The sequence below is a fragment of the Poecile atricapillus genome, chromosome 1, assembly GCF_030490865.1.
Source record: "Poecile atricapillus isolate bPoeAtr1 chromosome 1, bPoeAtr1.hap1, whole genome shotgun sequence".
Classification (NCBI taxonomy): Eukaryota; Metazoa; Chordata; class Aves; order Passeriformes; family Paridae; genus Poecile; species Poecile atricapillus.
The window spans coordinates 166,067,057-166,094,797 of NC_081249.1; the positions used below are offsets into that span (position 1 = coordinate 166,067,057).

General features: G+C 38.5%; 1 protein-coding gene across 3 annotated transcripts in view; it reads left to right on the forward strand.

Annotated features, from left to right (window-relative positions):
- The window catches only part of UNC79 (unc-79 homolog, NALCN channel complex subunit), a 105,931-nt gene that overhangs the window by 22,938 nt on the left and 55,252 nt on the right, over positions 1-27,741 (forward strand). For 2 of the 3 annotated variants that reach the window (XM_058848091.1, XM_058848101.1), the window contains 19 exons: positions 519-607; positions 1,758-1,798; positions 3,033-3,061; positions 4,109-4,338; positions 4,652-4,823; positions 6,969-7,199; positions 8,783-8,973; positions 9,806-9,929; positions 11,199-11,339; positions 12,646-12,870; positions 13,466-13,693; positions 15,070-15,211; positions 15,615-15,694; positions 15,783-15,931; positions 16,970-17,127; positions 17,462-17,643; positions 18,917-19,118; positions 20,701-20,880; positions 25,882-26,168. In XM_058848091.1, the coding sequence (XP_058704074.1) occupies positions 519-607; positions 1,758-1,798; positions 3,033-3,061; positions 4,109-4,338; positions 4,652-4,823; positions 6,969-7,199; positions 8,783-8,973; positions 9,806-9,929; positions 11,199-11,339; positions 12,646-12,870; positions 13,466-13,693; positions 15,070-15,211; positions 15,615-15,694; positions 15,783-15,931; positions 16,970-17,127; positions 17,462-17,643; positions 18,917-19,118; positions 20,701-20,880; positions 25,882-26,168 (3,081 nt within the window). Of the gene's footprint in view, positions 1-518; positions 608-1,757; positions 1,799-3,032; positions 3,062-4,108; positions 4,339-4,651; positions 4,824-6,968; positions 7,200-8,782; positions 8,974-9,805; positions 9,930-11,198; positions 11,340-12,645; positions 12,871-13,465; positions 13,694-15,069; positions 15,212-15,614; positions 15,695-15,782; positions 15,932-16,969; positions 17,128-17,461; positions 17,644-18,916; positions 19,119-20,700; positions 20,881-21,964; positions 22,031-25,881; positions 26,169-27,741 lie in introns of all 3 variants that reach the window. The other variant, XM_058848083.1, reaches the window with a different exon arrangement.

The following is a 27,741-nucleotide window of genomic DNA, read 5'->3' on the forward strand; positions in this document are numbered from 1 at the left end:
TAAAAGCTAATGCAAGACAAAGTCTGGACCTGTGTTGCCAAGGGAACTGAGTCTTTGTTCTGTCACTGCTCTTATGTGCTATACTTAAAAGCTGTGATGACTGAAAACTAGATTTTGCTGGAAGAGGCATTTTTGAGAGAGAAGAATCTAGACCTTTCCATTACCTTGTCCTAAACAATGGATCCTCTAAGTGCTATCTCTTTGGGGAAAAAAAAGTAGCAGTGTATAGTGAATATGTGATGTGAGTATATAAAAAAACATACTTGTCTTTCAGAAAGCAATAATATTGGCACTGAAATATGTCCTATTTTTTTACAGGCTCTCACATCGCTATCTTTGTTAGAAGTAGTTTGAGATCTTGTACATCACATGCTGAGTATTTTCTTTCAGAATACTAAATGCTCTTAATACATATCAAAGCTGTGTTATATTTTATGTCCTAGCATTAACATGTTGAACTTTTTTTAGCAAGCTTCAATGAACAGAGATGTTCATCCTTTTCGTTCTCCATGTTTCAGATGTGCATTGACCCATCCCTGTCTGTGGCTTTGGGTGATAAGCCCCCTCCCCTATATCTTTGTGAAGAATGCAGCCAAAGAATTGCAGGGTAGGTAAACCAAGAACTGGAAAATTATAAATATTTTCAGACTCCAGAGTTCAAAACCCTGGAGTTTAGCTTTTTTGCAGTATGATTGGCATATAATTCATATAGGTAAACCTGTTGAAATATATGGAGCAAGCTGCCACTCAATATGAATAAGGATTACAGATACTTACCCCACATGATCAGCATTTGCACCTACCTTGAATAGAGATTTCAATTTGAGATCTCTGAAAGAACAGATACTGTGGGATACATTGACTATGGTAGGGAAACCTCATTAATGAACCAGCTCCTGCTTATGAAACATTTTTTGTCCTCATCCATTAGTTGTCATTTAAAACAGAACATTGCAGTGAAAGTTCTTTTACAGAGCTTTCACTAATGTTTTGTAACATGTATTTCAGAGTAGTCTGTAAGATATACCATGAAGCAGCAGAGATCAAAGAAATTGATCCAGGATTGGCCAGTATTTGGAAGGAATAAAATAGCCTCACTTTGTTTTCATTTTTGGTTGTCTTTTTTACCTTTAAATTACTACTTTGGTTTGCATTAGTATACAAAATGTACTAATACTTAAAATCAGTGCCAGTCATTACTTCAAATGAACAAGGTTACAGGTAGTTCGAGTGTTTTTTTCCTCAGTGTCAGACAACTTTAAATCACACTGGCTGTGGGAAAAGCAATTGCATCTCATCTTAGGTTTTTAATTCATCACTGCATTAAAGCTGCAGGAAGAAGTAATTGAATTTGGTAGGATAGCTTCTAAGGACATTCACAGAAAACAGTACTGGTACTTTGTTTTCTTTCCTACATTCATCTGTTATTCTTCACTATAATTTCTTAGCTGTCAGACTTTCAGAGCACACTCTCTTTTAATCTGATAAATTTAGATCTCAAAAGTAATTTTTGAAAGCCTTGAACATGGTGACCAGCATCATCAAAGTAGTAATTTACAGTAAAATGGCACAACAAAGAGATGTAGTATAAACCAGTCTGCAATTTATAAAACTAGATTTGAAAAAAAGCAGCTTCAAAATAATGGCTTTCCTGCCACATTGATTTATCTAAATTTCCTCTGTGCAAAAATAAATCTGTGTATACATATGCATATATATGTATAAAAAGAAAGCTAATTATATATATATATTTACAGGGATCACAGTGAATGGTTGATTGATGTTCTTCTGCCACAAGGTAAGAGGTCTTTTAAGGGTAGGTACAAACTAATCGTAACTGTACAAAGCTATGCTGATATTTCTCTATACTGTATTACTTGAACTGCTGCGTTCTGTTGAATAGTGTTTTTTTTAAAATTTATTTAATTTCAAAGTAGTTTGTACTTAATGCTGCTTAATGTCCTTAAAGTACTATGAAGAACTGAGTAATCCTCTTTCTGAAGTAGTGTGCAACTCTATATGTGTGAGGAATCAGAGACAACTGAACAGATTTTCAAATCTTGAAGCAGTCACAATTGGAGCCAAGTTTTTAAAAAGTATTTGTGTCCCACAGCGCTGTCCAAAAAATGGGGCTAGTTCTTTCAGTAACCTGGCTCTGATTTGAAAGCTCTAAAAGCTGCCAGAAATCTACAACACGAGACTGCAGAGGATATCACAAAAGGACATAAAATATTTTTCAGTGGTCCACTCATTGATCCAATCATTGTCCTTCAGCTAGGGTGAGAAAACCTGGTATTTTGTTATCTACTAGAATGCAGACAAAGCATGTTGACAGACTAATTAACATATTGTCTAAAAACCCTTCCAGAATGAAGACACTGTCTCTCTCTTTGCTTTGCAAACCGAAAATTCTTAAGCAGTTGAGATTTTTTTTGCTGTCTGCTTTTAGTTGAAATGTTATCCAGGTTAAGAATGCTATATTTATTTAAGGGAAGCACTTCTTTTTAATCAGCCACTTAAACTTACTGAATCATATGTTACCAGGGCAACAGATCAAATAGCTACTGCTTACAGGTTGAATCTGCGAACATTTCACTCTGAAATTATGGGCCACAGACACAGTGGCTGCTTCTACATTGTTCATCCATATTCACTACTCTTTTATGCCAAGAGCTTTCATAAGCAGTGTAGGCCCACCTGAGCTGTGTCTCCTACAGCAAGCCACAGGTGTGTGTACAAGGTGCACTTTTACAGGTCTGTGTGTGAGGCAGAAGCGCCAGCAAAAGGTGGATGGGTTGCAGAGCACACCACCCTTAATGCACCAAGGCTGTTATTGCATTTCAAACAGAAATAGTCATAGGCTTAAGTGTACAGTGTCCTAATTTACACAGGCTTAGGGTTTTCAGTGGTATCTGGAAACACAAGTTTAGCCCAGAGATTTCCTCGCAGGATGTCCATTTTCCCATGGCTACCGTAGTAAAGCAGAAAGATCATCACTTTGTGTTCATGTTTTGTATGCCTTCCCCTTACAGCTGAAATTTCTGCTATATGTCAGAAGAAGGTAAGATTCAGCCATTTGTGTGATGGGGCATGATTTGATGTTGTGTGTAATGTCATTCCATTACTGTGTAGTGTGTTCTTCTTTGTACCATTCCAAAATTTCACAATTTATCCATGAATGCATTTATTGGTGGATGTAAATGATTCAGCAGCAGCAGGTTTCTTTTTGTTAAAACTGACAATGTTGATTTGAGTTGTAGGTTTTAGTTTAAGTGGCAATTAGTAAAGCAGTCCAATTATGCAGTTGAACTCTGTATTCTATAACTCTGCTTACGAAGAGGATAGAACAAGAGATGAATTTTAAATCTAACTGTTTATATATCTCCTCATTTGCTTGAAGTCTTGGATTAATCCTAAATTGGGCAAAAATCATACTGTAAAATGTGTATTTTTAAAAATACATGGACTGAAAAGCTTCAGTGCTTGGCTCTAAAAAGATTGCTGACAAAAAGAATCTGCTTGCAGTACATACCGGCTGATGTGTTTTAATAGGACTTTAATAGCAAGGAATACAGAGTATAACATACTCTGGTTCTCATGTGGTAAAGAAAGCTTTTCTGTTGGGCTGGATTACTAGGTGGCAGAAATTTCAGGTGCTTATTTCAAAGGCTTGCACAGTTTGCTATGATAAGGCAGATCCTTACATAGCATTAAGTGTGGCACCATTTTTTGCACTCCTAAGGATCTACCTGTTGCTAACTTAAAAAAGACCTTCTGAAGCATAAGCAGGTGTTAAGAGAACTACTATAAAATTTAGAGATTGCTCCAAGTCAGGAGGTTGAGGTTGATGACTTAAATGTCAGGTTGGTGTTTTAGAAGAGGAGCAGCTCCGACATTTAAGTCCAGGCTCAGCATTTAGTCCTGAGCTTATCTTTCTGGAAGGTCAGTGATGTTTGGCATCAGGAGGTTGCACACAGTGTGCTTACACAGAGTGATTTTGGAAATTGCCGACACTTGAGCCAGCTCCCTAGTGCGGACTCTCGTCCCGGTTGTCGGTTCCACTGCCTGATACCTGTGGCCTGATAAACCAGAATTTTTTATTTTCCAGAACTGCAGCTCCCACGTCAGAAGAGCAGTCGTCACGTGTTTCTCTGCGGGCTGCTGCGGCCGCCATGGCAACAGGCCCGTGCGCTACTGCAAAAGGTGCCACTCCAACCACCACAGCAGCGAGGTGGGGGCGGCCGCAGAAACACACCTGTACCAGACCTCGCCTCCGCCCATCAACACCCGCGAGTGCGGGGCAGAGGAGCTCGTGTGCACCGTGGAAGCTGTGATCAGGTAACACGGCAGCTTGCGAGCCAGCGATGCGTGAAGCGGGATCGGCCTTTCATGTAAATAATGCCTGCAGATCTTGTGCAGGTGGATTTTAGTTTCATCAGGATAATTTGAGAGTAGACACTGAACTTCTGCTGCTGAATGGCTCAGGTGTGAGTGTTGGCCTGATGAGGAAGTCAGCCTGGGATCCTAGGATTTGATGTTTTGTTTCAGGAAAGTGGTGAAATCATATGGCTTAACATCTAGTTACTCTTGATTAGATACCTGTATCCACTGCAGGAAAGGTGCATTCACTGACCACAAACTTGTTTTATAGCTTGCTGAAGGAAGCAGAGTTTCATGCAGAGCAGAGGGAACATGAACTCAACAAAAGGAGACAGATGGGCCTCTCCTCTTCCCATCACTCCCTGGACAACACAGACTTTGATAATAAAGATGATGACAAGCATGACCAACGCCTCCTGAGCCAGTTTGGAATATGGTTCTTGGTAAGAAGTTCTTGCTTTTATCTCTCTTCTTCGTTGTCTCTCCTTTACTCTCTGAGCTCATTTTTATTTTTTTCCCTCGCTTCTTGACTTTAGTTGGAGACTTATTCTGATTTGTAAGCAAAAATTTGTCCTGTGAAGCTGTCAGACTGGGAGATTTCATAACTAGTTTGGGTGGAGCTGCTGACTGGCTGAGTCTGCTACAAAGTATATAACAGAATTATTCACTGTCAGTGTTTTAATTGATTGTTATATCAGCCTCTGTTCACAAGTGCCCCCTGGTGAGTGACATTATTTTAACTTTAAAAGGCAGACCCCTAAAAATTTCACCTTCCTGATTTCAACATCACTTTCTGGAAAGTTGTACCCCCACAGCAGCTACCAGAGATTATTCCAAAACAGCAGGACTGCTGCTGGCTAGTTCCTCAGCACGCCACACTGCAGCCTGATACATCCTCAGAAACTGCATTCTGTAGTTCTCCTTAAGGAGAATTCTCTTTCTTAGGCTCTCTATTCTGTCACCTAGTGAAAGGTGGGCAAATAGCAGGACCCCTCATCTGTTATCTAAACAGAGACATGATTTCTGGATGGTAGGGTGGTAGGTGTGGAATTCCATAGTGCTGAAAAAGCTGCTCTGCAGTTTCAAGGGACTACGTGAATAAACTTTATATTCTGATGTCTTGTGGATTTTGTTGTTAAATGTTGATCTAGAATTAAAGACATCTATTACATTAATTTTTTTTTACTGCACCATGTGCATCTATTCTGTATCAAATAATGTTTTATGAAGACTGAAGGTCTGTATTTCTAGAAGTAGAATCGAGGTGCAAACGGAACAGGTTATGTTTCACTGTATATGCCTCATCCCTGACATTCAAAGTGTACGTGGCTGTGGTAGGGAGGAAGAACTCACTGTGTCCATTCTATTCTTGGAAAATCTCTTGATCTCTCTATAGTGGGTATTGACAGAGATGACCACACAGGTTGTGAGAAGTCTTGGGTTGCTGTTTTCCTTTATAAAATGACTATCTTTCGTGCAGAAACTGGATGGGGCCAAGAGTTCCTACTAAAAGGGCTGCTGATAATGCCTTTGAGCTAGTGCTCAACTGAGCCAACCTGCAATAAAGTAGAAGACTGTACTTTGAATTGGCAGGAGGGTTAATAGGTGCCTCATCTCCAGAAAAATAATGGAGGAAAAACACTGGTTAAATGGATTCTGGTTTCTCTGGGAAGGAGAGCTGTCATGTCTTTCTCCAGATATGACATGAACATTTCTCTGTTGTTCACTTGCCGTGAGGCTCTGGTCACCGGTTTCAGGTTTCCAAGTGCTGAGAGTGCAGCTTTCACTAGGAATTGGCAACCAATAGCTGATAGGTTCAAGGAGCTTCTCAATTCTCCTGCCATCCATTCTTTGCATTCAGTGCAGCAGCCTGACTTGAAACTTTGTCTCCTGTCCCCAGAGGATACCAAGAGCTCAAACATCAGGTAGTTAAGGGCTTAGCAGTGTGCTGGCCTGTGAACTGGGGTAGAAACTTGGTCTCAGATTTGTGACAGCTTTACAGTCCAGGTATTATTTTAGAGAGTTTGGAGAAGCGGAGAAGACTGTTAATCATTATGTGGGAATTTCTGAGGACGTAAAACTCATATTCATGCCCCAAATGAGAAAAAAAAAATCAAGACTGGAATATTTTTGTAAAGTAAAGATCGCTTATTACATTAGGTGGGCATTTTCTTTCAGAATTTTTGAAGTTCTTGATTTGACTTGTCTTTTTATCTGGTATATTTTATATATGTGTGTGTATGTATATAATTTATTTTACTAGGTATTACAGTACCTTCTGAAATTAAAAGTAATTTTAAAGTTCAAACCAAGGAATTTGTCAAAGCACTTTTTATTGATTTTTTTCAGTGTTGAAAGTAAACAAAAAAATGCAGTGCCTGGGTTTTTGTACCTTTTATTGTTATTTTCTGGTTATGAAATATTTTGTCAATTGTCCTGTACCAATCTTTACTTAAAACAGATCATCTCATTTGTCTCCTATGTAATCGGCATCCTCATAACTCTGAGAATATGCAAAATATAGCAGACAGGAAGTTCCCACCTTTAGTTCTAGAAATGGAAGTTGGTTTGTGTTTCTTCTCTTCCAGGTGAGCCTTTGCACTCCCAGTGAGAATACACCCACAGAAAGTTTAGCAAGGCTGGTTAGCATGGTGTTCCAGTGGTTTCACTCTACAGCTTACATGATGGATGATGAAGTTGGTAGCCTGGTTGAAAAGCTGAAGCCCCAGTTTGTTACTAAGTGGTTGAAGACAGTTTGTGATGTCCGGTTTGATGTCATGGTTATGTGTCTCCTTCCTAAGCCAATGGAGTTTGCCAGGGTAAGGACAATTTATCTGAAGGCTCCCTTATTTGCTACAGAAATTAAGTCTTAAGTAAAATTACCTTTTCTTTCCCAGCTCTGACAAGACAAAGAAATCTCAGTGGTAGAGGGAGCAGTGGAGTTTGGGAATTTTTCCTCTTCATAGCATTTTTAGTTTTGCTGTGTTAGAAAGTAGGCATTATTTACACTAATGTGAAGGCAGGCTGGAAGAATATTATAGGTATTGAAACATACTGTACATTTCTGATAGCTGCACATTTTCATTATGCTGCTGAAGTACCCAAACCTATCTTTGCTAAAAGGATCAATTAAGATCCCAGTCTGACATGGTTTGCTTGTTGCTGATGGAGAGAGAGAGATTTACCTGGAGGGTTATTCAGGGTGTCTAAATGCAACCATTGATGCAACCTCTTCTAGAAAAAGTCATTCTTTCTGTCCATTAATTGTGAGGCAGAACTCACCACTTAGTCATGTTTTTGTAAGACTCTCTTTTTCTGAGCTGCTCATGTAAAATGTCCAGAGGACGTGTTGGGCTTGTTTCCTAAAATTAAGTGGCTAGACTTGGAAGGGCTATAAAGACCTCGTGTGATGTATTACATCATCAGACATGAGCTGTACATCCATGGATTTTTCATGACATAATGTGTGTCATGTGCAGACCAGCACAGATGTGTGTTTTACTCTGAACTGTTGCTGTAAGGTACACCTGGCTGTGGGAAGGTCGGAGGTCAGCTGAGGCAATTTGAGAGGTGGATGGATGCTTCGAGTGTTAGAAACTGAACAAAAGAGGCCATGGCTTTGAGGTTAAGGGGCAAGGGAGGGACTGAACCTCATACTGTAATTTCTTACAGATTTTTTAATTGGATCCAACCCTTCTTTTGAGTTTTGTTACCTCCTACTGAAATACGTAAGACTAGACCAAAAACTTGCCAGATTTGCAAGGCTTCACTGGAACATGAAGACAAATAGCCGTGAAATTGGCTGTGATGAATGAAGGAAAAATAGTTTTCTGGCCGAGATTACCAGTTATTGCTGCCAAAACAGCAGGCATCTCTAGAGCCATTAGTCAGGAACAGCAGATGTGAGCTGAGGTCAGTTAGAGTAATTAATCTCTGTATGCCAATTACTTATGTACTTAGAAGCATATTTTTTTGCTTCCAACACTTAGAACCTTTCTTCAAAAAAACCCTAAACAAGCACCCATGAAAGAACACCTTGTACAGACCCAAGTTTTTCAAAATAAAGACCCAGCACTGTAGCAAGTTGCCCAGAGCAAAAAATTGATGCAAGTTTCACCAAGTAAATCTGTGCTTTTTTGAGAATTGCAAATAATAATAATACACTCAATCATGGCCTGGAAGTGAGCAAACTTCTTTTAAGTCTTGGACAATGCTTTTGTGTACTGTCAGACAAATGAAAGAGGAAAAACCAATGCAACTCTATGGCTGAATTCTAAATTCTGCCTTAAAGGTATTAGTGATCACCTCCATAAATTTCCCAACTGAGCAAATTTGTGATACTGAGCAAGTTACAGGGACTAGAAATCCTGTTCATCAGTATAATTTTTGGAAATACCCACAGGTTGGTGGATACTGGGACAAATCATGTAGTGCTGTAACCCAATTAAAAGAAGGGCTGAATCGAATCCTTTGCTTGATTCCATACAACGTGATAAACCAGTCAGTGTGGGAGTGTATCATGCCAGAATGGTTGGAAGCTATAAGGACGGAAGTGCCTGATAACCAACTGAAAGAGTTTCGGGAAGTGCTGAGGTATGTAGGCATATGTTAGAATCATTCTGGTTTTGCATATGTTTTTTGAGGATTTTAGCATTGTAAGATGGTGACAACTAATTAAAACACCTGTGGGCAATAGAGAGCTGTGAATGAATGTTCTGGATATAAGATTTATATCTTATGTTTAGAACAAAGGATTTAAGCTTTGGGAAAGCTTTCTTTTATTGCTCCTGGTATCTTTGTATCAAGAGTCAGCTGCATGGATGCTTTTTTGGTGTGACCAAGGCACATTTTTAGTGTGCTTCCTGCAGTATGTTGGAAGGACTGTCTTTCTCCTCCTGTCCAGTTGATGAGAAATGGTGGGGATTAGTAGAAGTGGCCTTGATGTATTTGTTTAGCTTGTATCTTTCCCTATTGAGCAAAGAAGACACCAGAATAGGAATGGTGATGGAGTCATAATTTTATGTGTGGTTTATGACTGACGGTAAAACTTCACATTACCTTTTGACTGATGACAGGGCTCTGAAACTGTAAGTTCATATTTGTAGATATTGGTGTAAAATTTTTTTAGTGCAAACATGGAATAATGGACTAGTGAGTTGAGAATTTTTCCAATTTTTTCATTGGATGTTGGGAAAGATATTGCTATCAAATGAAACTGGACATATGTTATGTCAATTCTTAAGGTATATCACCAAATTCAGAGATAGCCTTGTATAGTCAGGACAGGTGGTATGAGCAGCCTAGCTCAGCTCCCATGGAAGGTAAGGCTGCAAGTAAGATGAGCTTTCTGCCAGTTTTCTGTTCTATCTCACACAGTGTATGCAATGCTAACTCAGTGATGCTACATTTTTGTTTTATTTTATAGCAAAATGTTTGACACTGAGCTTTGTCCTCTCCCTTTCTCCTTGGAGGAGATGTTTGGCTTTATTAGCTGTCGATTCACAGGGTATCCATCATCTGTGCAAGAGCAGGCGTTGCTCTGGCTGCATGTAAGTGTCCTTGCTTGACAAGTCATGCTGAAAAAGCTGATAATTTTGAAAAACAATCTGCTTTTCCAAAGTGGATGCACCCCTTCCGCCCTTTGCTTAGCTCCAATATGAGGATGGTTTGTAGACAGATCCTGAGTGTTGATAACCCATCACGAGCAATAACCTAGTTGACAAAGGGGGGGTCAGTCAAAGGTTGAACTTGGTAATCTTGGGGATCTTTTCTAACCTAAGCAATTTTGTGATTCTTTAAAAATGGAAGCCAGGGAATTTCTTTAACCTTTGTCAGTTGAGTCGTTAGGGCCATTCAGTTGGCTGACTTTTCTACAGCATTGCTTTTTCATCTCCACAGAAATTGGTCTGTAGATTCCAAAATTAACTCCAGACTCCAGAAACAGCTGTAGTTGTTCCTGCATATGAAGAGCTGGATTAGACTAGCTCTGTACCCACTAGAGCTAGTAGCTGTTTCTGCTGCTCTGGCCCTTTTTGTGCTATATTTGCCCACAAAGCTGGCATTCACCCAATGTTCATATTAAAAGCTACAGGGATAATCATGTCAGCTGAGGGCAATGAATTCAAAAAGGATATAAAATTTTCCACAGCACCTCAGAATAATACCTATACTTTTCATTATTGCTTCTTTTCTGCTGAGGGTTATTTTAATTAAGCCTCTGCAAAGACCAATTTACCTGACTGTAATTTCAATTTTCAGGTATACAGAGTTTTCAAGTAAAGCATGATTTTTTTAGATTTTTCTTGAATTAATAACACTTAATGACAAGTACAAATGAGCTTCTATTTATCTGAGTGTTGATGGCATAATAGATTGTGAATGTTCTTTAAGTGATGTGCAATTAAGAATCCTGTCACTATGTTGACACCTGTAGGCTACTATTCTGACCAGATTCCTGGAGTAAAAAAAGGAATTCAGTTGTAATGAATAATAAATAAATAATTATTCATTAAAGTGTTGGTAATACTTCTGCTTTACAGAAATATTTTTGTGGAATAACCTCATGTTCCTGTGTGTTTGTGCATAAAACTGATCTTAAGGTGCACAAAGTGGATGCCAACAGCTATTTTGAAAGCGCCTGTTTTATTCTGCCCTGATTCTAACAGAATTGTAAGCTTGCACATCACCTCATTGAATCCCAAAATTCAATGCATGGAACTTGCTGAACTGAGGATTATGTTGCAAAAATGCATATAAAGTAGCTGGTGTTTGTGATCCAACTTGAAACTCATGCTTTCTTATTTATTGTCTTTCCTCAGGTATTGTCTGAACTAGACATTGTTGTCCCTCTTCAGTTACTAATCAGCATGTTTTCTGATGGAGTTAATTCTGTAAAAGAATTAGCAAATCAAAGAAAATCAAGAGTCAGTGAACTGGCAGGAAATCTTGCAGCTCGGAGGGTAACTGTTATTTATCTGGCTTTTTTTTTTTTTTTTTTGCTTATAACAGTCTTCCTAATAGAGTCCTCATAAAAATTAAAAATCAACTTTCAATATGGCAACATTTGATTGGAAACACTGTACATTTTGAAAATGAAAGAACATTGGAATGACTTCAGTTAATATCACTCTATCATATAAAAATGTAAAGGTTTTACAGGTAGGATTGTGGTATCTTTTCCAACCCTTTTTATTCTTTGCATCTTCTATTAATAACTATCAGGAACAAATTGTTATGGACAGCTGGTCATCCAGAACAACTTTTGTATTCTGGTATGAATGTGGTGAACCCAGGTATGTTTTGAAAGGGTGAGAGAGCAGAATTTATTTCTGTTACCCTGCGTTTTTTGTCCTAAATGCAAAAGATGCAGAATTTGATCTAAATTTGTCTTATGGTCTAGAAGAAAGGTCAAAGGCTTATGGTCTAGAAGAAAACGTGCAAATCCGTAGGGGCTATGCATATTGGTCTGATGTGACTTAACGTCAGGAACAAGGTTGCTTGAAAGACTTTATTCTTTAGATTTAAGGAACTACAGCATCTAGGCAGTTGATGATTCCTTACATGTGGTCTGCTGGTCTTCTGATGTAGGTCTGCAGAGAGCACCGCCACACCTTGCCTATGATCACTTCTAAACTAAGCAGAAGAAATGGGCAAATTTGTTGTCTGGTCTTTCAGACCATAGCTGGCCTGAAAACAGACCTCGTGTGTCATCTAAGTGTATCTCTCCCTGCAATGTCTAGAAGCTCTCAGGGTGTTTTAGATGACCTGCTGTGGTGTGGGAATAAATCAGTGCAGACATACATAGCTTATTGCCATTGTGTCTAGTTCATTTCCAGCTACCTGTATCCTTGGTACAGCCTTAGTTAACAAAGTTCTCTTGAGGTGGGCTCCTTTATTAACCTCCTGCTATAAAAGTCAGTGTCCATGCACTGTAGAGCAGATTGTTGTAACCTGATGGCTCCTTTACTGCCTGTACCAATTTTCACTTTGGTTTTTGATGCTGAAATTTTCCTTAGCAGGAATAACGTGAATGTCAACCACTTAGCTTAAGAGAACGTATACATCTGAGCAGAATATGGTTCCTGTCCTTTCATTGTATCTTGTTGTTCAATGGTTTTAAGGGACACCTGTATATTTTGCATAAAAGCTACAGAAGGGAGTGGCAAGCCTGTCAGAGTTCTTGCTATTTTTGGCATTTTCATATAGAATGAGATTGCTTAAATGTCTGACAGTCATTTGGACATGTTGATTTTTTTATGTTTTCAGGTAAGCGTTGCTTCTGACCCTGGGCGCAGAGTTCAGCACAACATGCTGAGTCCTTTCCCAAGCCCCTTCCAGAGCCCATTTCGGAGTCCAATACGTAGTAGTCCTTTTCACAGCCCTTTCAAGAATTTTGGACATCCTAGTGGAAAAGCAATTGATTTTGAGTGTGAAGATGAGGAAATGAATCTTAATTGCTTCATTCTGATGTTTGATCTAATCCTGAAGCAGGTACTTGCAGAAGAAATACATCTATGTGAAAGGAACACAGAAGTTCTGTAGTCACTTTTTGCTCTTCTGTATTGATTCTCTTTCTGCTAAGGGCCTGGCATGAAGTGTAAGGCATTTAAATCCCAGTACAGCTTTCATCTGTCTTTATGTCTATAGAAATGATAGATTCATGTTCAAAGAATTTAGACACCTCCACATTCAGGTTAGATACTAACCTGACACTAATGAAAGGAACTTTTCTTTGGAGTTTTGTTTATTTTTACAGCCTAGAGGCAGAGATTTGTTGATAAGCTTAGGTTAGATACATAATTTTTGGATAGCTAAGTTTCTACATTGTGAATCCAAGGACAAATGTTTTGGATGGCAGTCTCCAGGTAAAATTAATGGATTCTGTGCTAGAAATTGTCTGTTTACTCTAGTTGTTTGAACTTGGGCCTCAACGCCAGTGGGAGCTTAAAAATCTGAGTTACAGTTTATCTCAGATTCTTCCCAGTACTGTAATATAAAACTAGCAGAAATGTGGGAAGAGGCAGACAGTTTGGACTTCTGCCTTTTAAATGAATAATGAATCCTTACTATTTTCACTTTCTTTCAGATGGAACTCCAGGATGATGGTGTCACTTTGGGCTTAGAGAACAGCATCTCAAAAGATATAATATCCATCATAAACAATGTGTTTCAGGCACCCTGGGGTGGTTCTCACACCTGTCAGAAAGATGAAAAAGCAGTTGAATGTGGTCTGTGCCAGTCCAGCATTCTGTGTTACCAGCTGGGTTTTGAGCTGCTCGAACAGCTTGCTCCAAAGGAAGAAATCAGGCTTGTGGTAAGTAGAGCAGGAAAGGGTCTGCATTATTGGTGTGCTGAAACTCCTTTACTATTCTCATTCCATTGTGCTCAAGGGAGCAAAGCTGCACTGACTTTTGTCATGAAGGATTCAGGAGGTTAAAGCAAAATGCCATTGAGCTGTAAGATTTCCTAAGTTTGAATGGATTCAAAGAACCCAGGGAAGATGGCAATACTCATCCACCATGAACTCTTCCCCCATGAACACTGAAGTGCTATTTCACTTCGGAAATGCATCACTCCAATCCTACTGTGTCTCAAATAAAATGTGAAGTGTTAATCCTTACCTTTTGTTAAAAGCAAAGAGTGGATACTTCAAAATGATTAATGATTTTGAGTGAATCAGTTGTCAAGTGAGCAAGCCTTAGCTGGAGCTTGACTGTTTGAAATGCTGAGCACTGTGGGAATTTATTTCAGGTTGAGTATCCAACTTTATCATACCCAGATGCGTACTCTCCAGTCACGAGTCTTCATGAAAGTTCTCTGTAGCTTTGCAGAAGAATTGGAGCATTTCCTGTGGTGGTGGTGGTGGCCTGATGAGTTTATTTTAAGCTGGATGTCTTAATATATAACTGCTCCTTCTGGTAGTTGAGAAGAAGGCATCATTCCATTTGGTCTGGTGCTCATTTGCTGTGGCATGTTAGTAGCAGATTTTTATTAGGTTTTTTTTTTTCTTCAGTGGAGGGGTGCCTTTTTATGTGTCATATTTTCAAAATTTCATTTGATGTATACGCTAGAAGTAGATATTTTGCACATGGTGTTCGATTACTTGTGCTAGAAAAATCATCTTATGCCACTCCAGTACAGATTCTCATCTTAACTGAGAATTAGCGCAGTCTTTTGGGTGCCAGGACACTTCCAGAATTCACCCTGAAATTTACAACATAAATGTCACAATGGGAACCTTTAATTCTGAGCTCCTTGTCGCAGGCAGAGGGTGTCCAGCCTGGGGTTTACAATTTTCACTGTGAAGGTGGTTGAGGTATGTCCTGCCCCTAAGCCTGTAACTCCACAGTAGTACAGGAAACACCCTGCCCTGTCTGTTACTCCTTCCAGGCAAGGGTGACAAACTTGGTTAAGTATTGGCCCATTGATTGAATCCACCTCAGTTCCAATATGGATATACAGTTTCTGTTAAATCAATGTCTGAAACACACTCTTTTTGTCAGTATGATTTTGCTGAGGCAAAATATTAGATATGTAAGTGATTTGAGTGTACAAATGTATGTGGAACTAAACAAAGTCTGCCTCATTTGAGCTTATTTTGTCACACTAAATGTAGCTTAGACAGCAGGATATGGCCTCATATATGTAGGTAACATCAAGAAATGTATTTAACTTATTATATTCTTAAAGGAGCCCACAGATAACCTCGAGGATAGTCTTCTGTATACTAGACCTGAGTTTATTATAGGAACTGAAGGAGAAGAGGAAGACAAATCAGCACCAAAGCATGGAGAAAACCCAGGAAATCACACAGAGACCACAGAAAATGCTGGTAGGTAGAGGCTGAAAAGGCTATTGCAGTAAGGCTTTAAAATAAATGCTTATGCTCATATACAAGTTTCTGAAGCAATCTTTCAAGTCCAACAGTGCACAGTCACATTTTTTTTATCATGCATTTAATTCTTTCAGCGTATTAAGTGAATAGGCTGTGAATAAGTTGATAGCAAGTGTGACTGTCTCCCAAAAGTGTTAAAAGAAGTCTTGGCTTTTTGAACACAGAAAGTAGCAAAAATATTAGAAGCCACATTCCATGCTATGCTAACTTTACTGACTGCAGGATTAATTTATACTGCCTAGAATTAATTTATTTCTCATCACCTTAACATTCTTTGGTTTCATTTTGAATTAATAAATAAAGTAATTTTAATATTGTTGGTATCTTACATTTTTAACAGCAATAAAGAATGACACAGAAAGGAAGTTTTGTTATCAGCAACTTCCAGTTACCTTGAAGCTCATATACACTATATTGCAGGTAACACTGATTGTTTGTTAGTTTAGTTTGTTTGTATTGTTGGTGAAGTGGTGTCATTTTGTTGAGAGAGGAACATCTGTTTACACAGGAAATGTCAAGGTTTGAAGAACCAGACATTCTTTTTAACATGCTGAATTGTCTGAAGATCCTGTGTCTTCATGGGGAATGCCTGTATATAGCAAGAAAAGATCATCCACAATTTCTTGCCTATATTCAAGATCACATGTTGATTGCAAGGTAGGTTTTTATTGCACATTTTGTCTTCACACTTTGTTGGTTCTCCAGGTATACATTTGATATTAGTGTCAAAGAATTTGCAAGTTTACTACGGAAAATTAACAAGAGTGGTAGAGAAGTGTGGAAGGATTAAGAAACCTGTATAGAAGTTATTGCACAGGCTAATTAAGATGTAAATTATATTAAGGCAGCCCTGCATTGTGCATTATGGCTACTCCATTGTGAACCACCTCTTTTGCAATGAGTCAGAGTCTCTCATATTCAATAATACCATTACCTGAGACTGATGTATTTTCCTGGATTCTACAAAATAAAATGAAGGATATTGTGGAGGCAGGCACACAGTTTATAGGGCCTTAGCATTAAAGCTGAGAGAACAATAGTCTTTTACCTCATTTTTATGAGAGACAAGAAGTTTGTTCACTTAGAGTGAATTGGATTGAAATCTGTGCATTTTAAGATACTCTATGGAGAAGGGGACTTATGCAGAAAACTAGCTGAGTAAACATCAGCATATGATCTTCTGAAATAGTGTTTGTCAGCACTTAACAGCTGCTCTGTATCAATTTCACCAAGCATCTCCCAAGACTTAAGGTTTTAGCATCCTAGAGAATCTGTCCTGAATCTAAATACCAGCAAATTTTGAATATCCAACTTCTTAGTTATTCGTGGATGCACATGATCTGTGGTGCTAAGACAGTACTTGTGGCTTCTGTGATGTAGCTGGTCATGCTGAAACTCCTAATTCATAGCACAGATTGTGTTCCGTGGCAGATGCCTTGAATTAGGCAAACTCTTTCAAAATGAAATATTTCAAAGTGAGGAATATTTGAACCTGGATTTTCAAGAAAAAATACTGTAGTTGAAGATTTGCAAGTAGCTGTTTTCCTACTGTTTTTACTACAATCCACTCCATAGTATTCATGTAAATGCCCAGCATGGCTCATAAAGATTTTCATGGAAAGTTCTTTACATTTAGAAGAAAGGATATTAAGGGAGTGTCTTTATAAGCAAGCTTGCTCTCTTTTGTCTTGCTAGTTTATGGGGAGTTGTGAAGTCTGAGTTCTCTCAGCTTTCTTCCCTGGCAGTCCCACTTCTTCTTCATGCACTTTCGCTTCCTCATGGAGCTGACATTTTCTGGACAATCATAAACAGCAATTTCAACAGTAAAGACTGGAAGATGAGATTTGAAGCAGGTAGGCCTGAGAAATGTACTCTTTTTTTTCTCTTTGTTTCTTTTCTGAAGAAGTAGAGCTTTCTCTGCTGTAACTGAGGAGACATATAATAAATGATGATATTTTTGCTGCTTTTGAGAGTTCTGAAGATATTTCAGTGCTAAACTATGGCACAACAGTGTGCAGTGAAATAGAGGAGAAGATGAGACATTTTGGATAATAAAAATCAAAATTACAACTCTTTCTAGCTATTTTTCATTGTTACTTTCTCAGCTGTGCATATTTCTAGAAAATGTGTATTACTCAGTACATAAACCATTGCCTAAATGAATATGCTGTTGTCTCGCTGCTACAGTTGAGAAAGTGGCTGTGTTGTGCAGATTTTTGGATATCCACTCTGTGACAAAAAACCACCTACTGAAGTACTCTTTGGCTCATGCATTCTGCTGTTTCCTGACTGCTGTGGAAGATGTCAACCCAGCAGTGGCTACAAGAGCTGGACTGTTACTTGACACCATAAAGAGGCCAGCTTTACAGGTGGGTGCACTACATGGGGAAAAATACATTCCAATGGGAAACTGGCTTTTCACCTCGATTTCAGATGTGCAACATCACAGTCACTGCTAAAACCTCTTTAGGCAAGCTTTATTGGTCTTGGTGCTTGACATATGCACAGAATAGCCAAGGGAAATGATACTGCCCTACCCACAACTTTGAATCACAGAACCATATACATTGGAAAAATTAGTTTTCAAGATCAAGTCCAACCATAAGTACTTTAATGACTGCAGTGGATTACTGTTCTGTTTGAACTGCTGTTGTAGAAAACTAAATGTTTTTTATTTGAAAATAATTTTATATTTTTCAATGAAGAAAATACATTTCTAAGTATTATGAGACCCTGCTGAGCTCACAGTGAGAAAATACATTTGAGCAAAACCAAACATGGTTTTGATCTTTTAAAGATTTACTTAGCCATGTAAATGTGAGAGAGCCTGCCAATCACATGATTAAGCAGATATGTAAGCGAGAAAAGATAAAAAAAAAGATTAAAAATATTTAAAAAAGTAGATCTCATAGAACAATTCAGTTCTAGTTCTCTGGAGAATAAAATGAATATGTATTTTAAATCGTTCTGGGTTACTGCCTAAAAAAAGCTCGTAATATTTGCTAGTTTAATTCAATTTTGTACTCTTTCAAAATAGTTTTGAGAACTTGAGTTCAATGACACTGTTACTGAACTTGGGTTCAATGAGACCAGTATTCTGCACTTTCATATTCAATATGTGGGCTTTCTTCTCAAACTTATATCTTGGCACTACAGAGAAGATTCTGGTGCAGATAATCTACGGAAGAATTTTGAGGCAAGGTGCCTCTAATACACTTCACAATGGAATCTTTCTTCCCCCGTTTAGCCTTGGTGATTCATTCTTTTTGTAATTAACATCTTGATTCAGTTACCTAAATGTAACATTTTTCTCAGCTGGAGAGTGTGAGCAAAGTACTTGGATATTGTTTACCAAATATGCAGTAGGATAGAACTTTGCCTGTACCTTTGTATTACTCAAAATCTTAGAAAATTCTACATTCAAAATATGATGCTTCTTTATCTCTTTACTTACCTTACTTTCCCTCTGATATCAGTAGCATTAGTTCTGATTTAAAGGACTTGGTAGAAAAAAGGAGCTAAACATTGATCCTGCAGTAATTGACAGGAGAAGTTATGAGCTTTGATGTCCCTTCAATTTAAAATATCCTTAAAAGATCTCATATCTCAGTTATGTGTTGTTTTCTTTGTTTCCCTCTATAGGGTCTCTGCCTCTGCCTTGATTTCCAGTTTGACACAGTTGTCAAGGATAGGCCCACAATTCTTAGTAAGCTTTTGCTACTTCATTTTCTAAAAGCAGATATCCCAGCTTTGAGCTGGGAGTTCTTTGTGAATCGCTTTGAGACCCTGTCTTTGGAGGCACAGCTTCATCTGGACTGCAACAAAGAATTTCCTTTCCCAACAAGTAAGCAGAATTCAAATCAATCTGATTACTTTTTATTAGCTTCTGGAATTTTAGCTGCCTGCGAGAGTCTGAGAGAGTTGCAGGTCTCACATGTATAAATTCTCTGAAATTGAGTAACCTTTCAAGCCAAAATAAAATAAATTGAAGTAAACTTTTTTTACTTCCTGAATACAGATTAGGCTGTATTCTATTGCACATTTGGGTGTCATGTTTAGCTCTCACTAGGATGTGATTGCCAGCCTTGGTTGAATTGTAATCTGGTTCTATGATCACCTGCAACCCACATTAACCCACTTGTTGCGCTCTAGAAGTTCTAAAGTAGTGACATTTGCTATTCTCCAAGTCCCACATCATTCCCAATGCTGTCCTGTGATGGTCTGTACAAAGTCAGCCCTGGGACTTGTTTAACCCCCAAAAAAACTCCAATGTATGGGGCACAGCATAAGAGATATATGGACTCCTAGAGCCAGTGCTCATTTAACTATTTTTGCAGTGACACATGTTTTAGAATGTTTGTTCCTACTTGGTTTCTTGATGAGAAACCAAATCTCCTTCATTTCACTAGAGAGGTACTAAAAATTAATTCATGCATCATTTTTTACAATGCTGAATAATTGAAAACTTCCTAACCCAAGTGGTGGCCCATGAGTCAGATCTATTTCCATCTGATTTTCCTGGAGGAGCTGGGAACAGCTGTTTGAACAGTGCATGTTCCCTCAGCAGCCTAATGCTTCCTTCTACTTTTGCATGGAGCCCAGCGCCTAAAAAAGTCTAGGTGCTATGACTGCTCCACTGGAGAGGGGTGGAACTTCAAAGGTATTTTCTTTTCTTCATAGGTGAGTAGCTTGACCCAATGCTGGGAACTGCTGCTGTGGCCTGAGGAGGGAGTCTTGTCACTAGTTTTTAATGCCTCCGGCTGGAAATATAGGGCAGTATCTTTAAACAGGAATATTTTTGAGTGATTTAAAATAAGCAGAAGAGAATTTTCAGATTTATTTTTAAGCTTTCTCTTTGCCATTTCAAGGAGATGGGTGATGCAAAGAATGGGCTCACTGACTTCAGTCACTCAGATGATTAAACTCAAAGGGTTCCAGTGCACTGTAGAAATGAGTATGGAAAAGTATTGGATAACACCACTGTAACTCCATAATCAACACTCACAGGTGTTTTGAGTTCAGAATCAGGATTGTAGGTGCAGGCAGAACAGGAGGTTAGTAAGGCAAAACTAGAGGCCTTGGTTAGGTATGAGTGCACTAAATGTGATCCATACTTGCGAGATTTCTGCCCTTTTAAGCAGGGGCGCCTCATATTCTCTTAGTCTGAAATTCAGTTTTTGGTTTCAAGAATCTGTTTTTGGCCAAATAACAGCATAATTTTTTAACACAGTTATGCCTTTTTGGGTTTTATGGTTTTCAGAATGAGAGCATGCAAGTGAGTACCTTGCAGATGGACCCCGTGGGCCCATTTGAAACTTTCTTGGCTTGAGTGGGACCCGGGGCCCAGTTGCATTTGGCACTTGGCAGCAGTAGGAGCTCCCCATGCTGTGGAATGAATCCTAACTTGGTCCATTGCATTTGCAAAGCTATCACTGCTGTCCGGACAAATGTGGCCAACCTCAGTGATGCGGCAATGTGGAAGATCAAGAGGGCTCGTTTCGCACGAAACCGTCAGAAGAGCGTGCGCTCCCTGAGGGACAGTGTGAAGGGACCCGCCGAGTCCAAGAGAGCGCTCTCCCTTCCAGAAACCTTAACCACCAAAATTCGTTGAGTATCAATTTATGTTTCTGTGACACACCTGTATCTTCTCCCCTGGGATCATATCCCGTTGATGGGTACACATTGTAGTTGTCAATGTTTATGCAACTGGGATGGCAAATTCAGGTGTCTGACTTCTTTGGGTATTACTTAGATAATGACAAGTTAGTGAGTTTAACAAAGAATGTAGACATTGTGTCTAGATGTGTCTCTGTAAAATGCCAGAATAAAATGCTCCAAGACTAGTTTGTCTTCTCTCGATCTTAATTTTTATTTGCAGCTAATATGCAGTAGTTTTGTCTTAAATAGATACAGATTTTACAGAAAATTTCCTCTATTACTAATATATTTATTAATTATAATTATTAATCAGTCCATGCAGCATATGCTAGACATCTTAAAAACAGCTGTTAATGTCTCAAATGAATTTTTGAATATATTCAGAATTGTGTTGTTAGGGAAACAATGTCCATGCGACACATCTTTCCTGCTGGCTTCTACAGGAGGACCTAGGTGCTGGAAAACCATAGGATTGTATGGAGTGCCATGCAGATACCTTTCCAAGCAAAAATAAAGCTTGGTTGTTCTCATTCAGAGAACTTTGCAAACACAGATTAGTCTTTATATTCATATTGGACCTCTCATTGCTCTTACCCATATAATAGGAACTGATAAAACTGTCAAACCTGTGCTAATGAACTGTTAACTTAAAAGGTAATTTTCTTTTCAAAGCTATCTTTGTCTCTTCTGGACATTCCAACACTGCAATATATATTCTTTCCAACACAATCCCCCTGAATATTTTGGGATTCTTAGGTAATCCTTCATGACCAATTACTGATGCTGCACAGGGTCAGCCACCTGTGTGCTGACTTTTGTACCGACAAAATTAAATGATGGAGAAAATTAGGGTTATTAAATAAGTTGTACAAAATCTGTAGGGCACACAATGATGTGTTCCAAGCAGTTACAGTCACTGCCTGACAACAGTGCATGAGTAAATGAACATAAATTTGGTAGCACTGAATATATGCTAAGTGTAAGATGTCAGTGCTGCCTTACTAAACAGAGTTGCTCTTGTTTTTTTTAAAGCTGTGAGCTTGACCAGACATGAGCAGTCTGCACCAACACTTGGAGGAACACCAGAACAAACACCAGGTGGGTGTGACAAAGGAGGTGTATTTTGATGGAACAGGAAGAGGAAGGCTCTAACTCTTGACTTGCTGAATCATGAGATAAACTTACACAAGATGGAAGTTGTCTAAATGGCAGAGTGAATCACATCTCAGCATGGTTCCAAAAAGTGTAAATTGAAGCTTTGCTTTCAATCTGTACTGAAAACTGCCTTATAAATAAGACTTTGGAGTTGAGAGGCGGTTATTCAGAGTCAGTCAGCTGCCAGCAGTGCCTCACCCTCCTGTGTTTGATTGCCCACAGGCACATATTTTCTGGACTGGCCCCATGGGTCACCTGTTTAGAGTCTGATTTTTGCGTCGGATCTTTGAGTCCTTCAAGTTTTAAAGACAGCAGATGGAATCTTTTTGCCTGTCAGTACTGTATGTTACACCTGTCTCCTCTGCAGGCTTATAGATATCTCAAGTCCCTTATTTTGTATTTACTGGTATTTTCTGAAGATGTCACCCTCCTGTCAGGCTTCTGTAGAATAGGCAGCATAGCAGGATTCAAGTAATCTCTCAATAATGTGGCTACTGACAGTTATTGCTCTGAGTGCTGTGTAGACTGGTGATTTGGAAGTGAAAAGATGTCAGATTCAGATCTTTTCGTGTTCTGTCTTCAAGACTTGGAATACTTCCAACAGATGCAAATTCCTAATCAAAATATATCAACTTATTCAATGATTAGCTGAAAGGTAGATACCTTGTCACTGTGAGAGCTGACTAAGCTGTGACATGAAATAGGGGAGTTTCTGAATTCACAGGATATAGCCCTGCTGTGTGAGCCCAGTGGGAGGTGGAAATCTACCAGTTCCTTACAGAACATATGTGTGGGTTGTCACAGGATCATAGAGGGAAAAAGCAACATAATGATGGAATAAGCAGGTATATCACTGGATGATTGTTCTTCATTTAATGGCACCAACCACCTGCTAAATACTGGGCTTAAAGGAATTTGTTGCAGAAGAAGTGTCAGTCTCACAGTAGGCATTGTTATCCATTGTGGTTTTATTAGATGTATTTTGGTATTTCTACACTTTACTTTCCAGGCTTAGGTGTTTCATCACCTAAGGTTAAAACAAAGTTTCCACTAAAAATCTATATATATAATGCTTAATGTATCTAGTAACTACTGATCTCAAGAAAATTCTGACAATATGATTCAGAATATGACGGATGATTTGGGAACTAGAAGACTAATTACTGTCCCTTTTCTCCTGCCCAATATTTATGATTTCTTCCTAAAAGCTTAAATGTTTGTAAAAACATTTTTTTGAGCTTTGTTTCAGTATTAAACGCTGTGTTGGGATACTGAGCATATCTGATTCTGCTAAGGAACTGACTGGCTCCTAAACAGAGACCATACATCTGTTGTAGAAAAACATGTATTTTATACACAGCCCTTGAATGAACCAATTTTCATGCTCATCTGTTTTTTCTAGATCTAAAACAGGCATCCTTGCACAGTCCAAATACAAGCTGAATTCAGTGTGCATTCTGTATGGATTAAACACCAGGATCATGTATTTGTTCCTATGTTCTCTACAGTATCCTGGACAATCAGTGAGAGAGTTTCATTGATAGGGATCATAGCTGGGATGATGAAGCATGATTTGATTCTGATCTGATGCTTTATGTTACGTTGTGATATACCTTTAAGTAATTTGAAGGTAAAGGGGTCTGATATAAGGGGCACATGAATAAAGAAAGGAATCTTTGCAGGTAAGGCTAGATTGAATTCAGGCATGGAGGCTGTGTATTACCTGGCTGTGTGTTTGGTGATGTGAGAAGGTTTTGATGAGGGTTGGGGATATGTGTGTGTATCTATATACCTTGTATAGGCACGTACAAATGCACATGAATTTTAAGGGATTAAAGTTACTTTAGCCACCGTAAGTCTTGGTTTTGCATTCCTAGGTTGGATTTAAACAGCCTCATATGATAACAGGATACCCTGTATATTGTGTTGATGAAATGAACGTTTAGTTCAGGTTTGATATAACCTGTGACTCATTCCAGACAGCAGAAGTTTTTCAGACTCTGAAAATCTATTGATTAAACAGGATTGTACAGCTTTTGTAGATTTAAACAAGTTGTTCTTCATTGCTGTTTTTTTTAGGTTCCTACATCAGAAATAAAAACAGTGTTACTGACATTCCATAGACTTGATCCTTAGTAGAGCTATGACAAACAAATCAGAGTGAAGTTCTGTTCACTCTATCCTGCTGTATAGTTTTCCCTGAGGGTAATGTATGAGAAATGATATCTTTAATGCATCAGAAGGTGTAGTTATATTTCTGGAAAAGTAAAATGTCAGGAAAAGTCCTGGGAAGTATCTGTTAGCTGGTGTTAGAGTTATGAAACACTTTCAAAATTGAACATTTTATCACTGAGCTCCTAAATTATATTGTTCAGCAAGTGAAAATAAAATGGTTTAATCTTTTTAGATTAATTACTCTTTCTATTTGGAGAACCAGTATTTATTTAGAGCCCAATGATCTTTTCATTCATTTCATCTTATCTCCTTCTTTACTTTATTGAAAATCTCACAACATATTATAGAGATGAAAATAAATAGGGCTGAATAATACAGTCAGATATAATCCTTAGGAAAATTGTGTCTTTAATGATATAATTCCATAGAAAATTTTAACCTGGGTGTAATATTATATAAGAATATAAGATTATTTCTCAGTTTATGTCCATGAAGCTAAGATTACTTTCTGTGTACGTTATTGAAGTACTTCTGGAAATGGTTTTTGCTTTATTTCTGATTCTAATTATTACAGAATTCACTGTTTTCTATTTGTATCTGCAAATCTTGGTCCAGCAAAAGCTTTGGTAGAGAATTTCCGTTTTGAAGGAGGGTTTTTAAGTAAAAAATCCCAGTGAAAACTGTCTGGTACAAAAAAATTATGGTATAACATAAACTTCATTATTTCTTCTAACCCAAATAAGACCAATAAAGAAAAGTTATTCTTAATAGAAGTGGATCTGAAAATTCTTGCTCCCTCCATAGTTTCAATTTTCACCTGTCACAGAAATGACAAATATCTCCCATGCTTTGCAAAACAGCCAAACAAACCTTTGTTCTCCCACCAGTATAAATGCAACATACTTTAATTTTTTTTTAAAAAGTTACAGACATTGCAGTTCTTCTTGTGAAGAACCTAAGACAGATGCAGTTGTACCATCAAAGGAGTCTTTTGTCAGAATAGCACATCACATTGAGAATATGGATAAATTATTAGAATATTAAAATAACACTATTTATTTACAAGTTATTTGTAGTAATGCAAGTTATTTAAGAGAAATACAGGCTTTTACTAATAGGGGAAGTCTTCATTCTTTTTATAATCATTATTTGGTACAATTTTTAGTATTTCCTACCCTTGCCATTTTGTACATTTTCCACTGGCAAAGACTGATGTCTGTTAATGTTTGCTGAGGAAAGACTGACAACCATACCAGATGAGAACTTGGTGGGATTTGATGGACGTGGAAGAATAATAATGTTCAATTTGGGGGAAATGAACTGGGATGGGCAATAAAGTGCTCCACTAAATATATGAAAGCTGAGAAATGGAGTTGAGTGTACAGGGTAGCAGAGTTTTCTGTGGCAGAAACAGTAGGTGTTTCTGCACTGTTGGACCTGAGGCAACAGAAGAGCAATGTCCTCAGAAATGCATGCAATTTCACCGTATGTATTTGGGCAGAAATGGAGGAGTGAACTCTGGAAAAAAAATCTGGTGTGGTCTGTACCCTTTTTCTAGGATTTACAGGGTTTACACAGTAATCTCCAGTGTCTGATACCAATGTCTCTTGTGCCCATAGGACAACCTTCCCCAGAGAATGATAATACAATAAAAGACCTGCTGCCAGAGGATGCTGGGATTGACCATCAGACTGTCCACCAGCTCATTACAGTGCTCATGAAGTTCATGGCAAAGGATGAGAGCAGCGCAGAGTCAGACATCAGCAGCGCTAAAGCTTTCAACACAGTCAAGCGCCATCTGTACGTCCTGCTTGGCTACGATCAGCAGGAAGGATGCTTCATGATTGCACCCCAAAAAATGCGTGTTTCGACCTGCTTTAATGCCTTTATTGCTGGAATAGCACAAGTAGGTGAAGTCACTTACTAGTTTTTACTGCTATTTATTGTTGCCTGTTGTTGAAATAATGGTAGCACAGCCTTCTTTGTAGCAAAATAATAGCTGAATGAGGTAATCCTACTTAAACACTTTTCCAGCTTGTGAAAGAGTCTAAAGTTGCTGCATCACTGGCAAAGAGACTATAGTTTTGTGTGCATGGAGGCATACAGATACTAAGACTGTATGAAAATGTAGAGACTGCTTCTAACCTCTGCCTTCTACACTAGCTTTTGAATGCCTTACTTTCCTCATGAGCATTTCCTCCTTTCTTCTGCGATTTATATATTTGTGTTTTGCTTCCCTATGTGAATGGTCTGTGAACTCTTCAACATTCTTCACTTCGTAGGAGGCTCATTTTTCTTTCTGACAGTGGACCAGGACTTTCTGTTCTCCCTTTCCTGGGGAGTACTATTGCCATAATGAACTTTTGCCGATATTGCTATGATAAATGACCAAGCACATCCTTGCCTTGTGCCTCCTTTCTCCATCTTACAAAGAGGACCATAATTTTCTACCTCACAAGGCTCTTCTAAGGCTCAATTAATTCCCACTGATAGAGTAGTGGGCTAAAAAATTTTCCGTACTTGCAGTGGAGCATCATCATCACTTCAACGCTTTTTCCTTATCACAGTCTCTCATAAAGGATTACCTTAGGGGAAGAAGAGGGCTGTAATTTCAGATGTCTGCTGTAACCTTCAAACATTGCTCAAAGCTATCCTTGTCTCTTCTGGACCTGCAATTCTTACTGATATTTTCAGGTTCATGCATTGGAGTCAGTGATTTTTCAAAGTTAAATGTGATGTTGATAGCTGGATAAACTGTCACAGCTGGGGAGGTGTCAGGTATCTGTATTTCAGGAGGCAAAATAGATGGTGTTAATGCAAACTGGGTAGCTTCAGATGCTTTGGGTTCCATTGTCCCAGAGCACTATGGCTCAGTGTTAATCATCTTTCATTTGTGCAGTTTTAAATTAAAGAGTGTAAAAGGAGATTCAGACCTGTTGCTCTTGTATTGAGAGTCTGGAAGTGGCAGTTCAGATCACAGGACAGCATCTTCCATGTTTGTGTTTCCAAGTGTTTTCCGAGTTTGGAAGCCCAAACTTCAGTGATTATAATTGGCCTGATTTTCGGAAGTAGTCCTTACTGCAGCTGTAAATATCAGCCTCTGCCTTTCTCTTCTGCCTTTAAAATGTCTTGGGTGAGCCAAATTCACCATTTGTGTTTAAAAACCTTATAACCGAATTATAGTTCCTCTGATGTCAAAAGGAGAGTAGGCCAGTATTTTTCACTGTGCAGCAGACATCAACTTTTATTTGTATTTTTGGAAAATTCTTTTCTTAGCTGTAGGGCTGCCTTTTGATTGGAATCACCTTTGTTGCAAGAGAAATGCCATGTGCAATCCGAAGATGTATTTACAGAGTGAAAACTTAGTTCTGAGCTCTGAACTAAGAAGATATCTATTTCAGTTGCTCTTCTTTCCCAAGCCATAAATACTTGCCGTCAGCTCCACAAAAGTTGGGATTAGGTTGTCTTGCTGGTTCTTT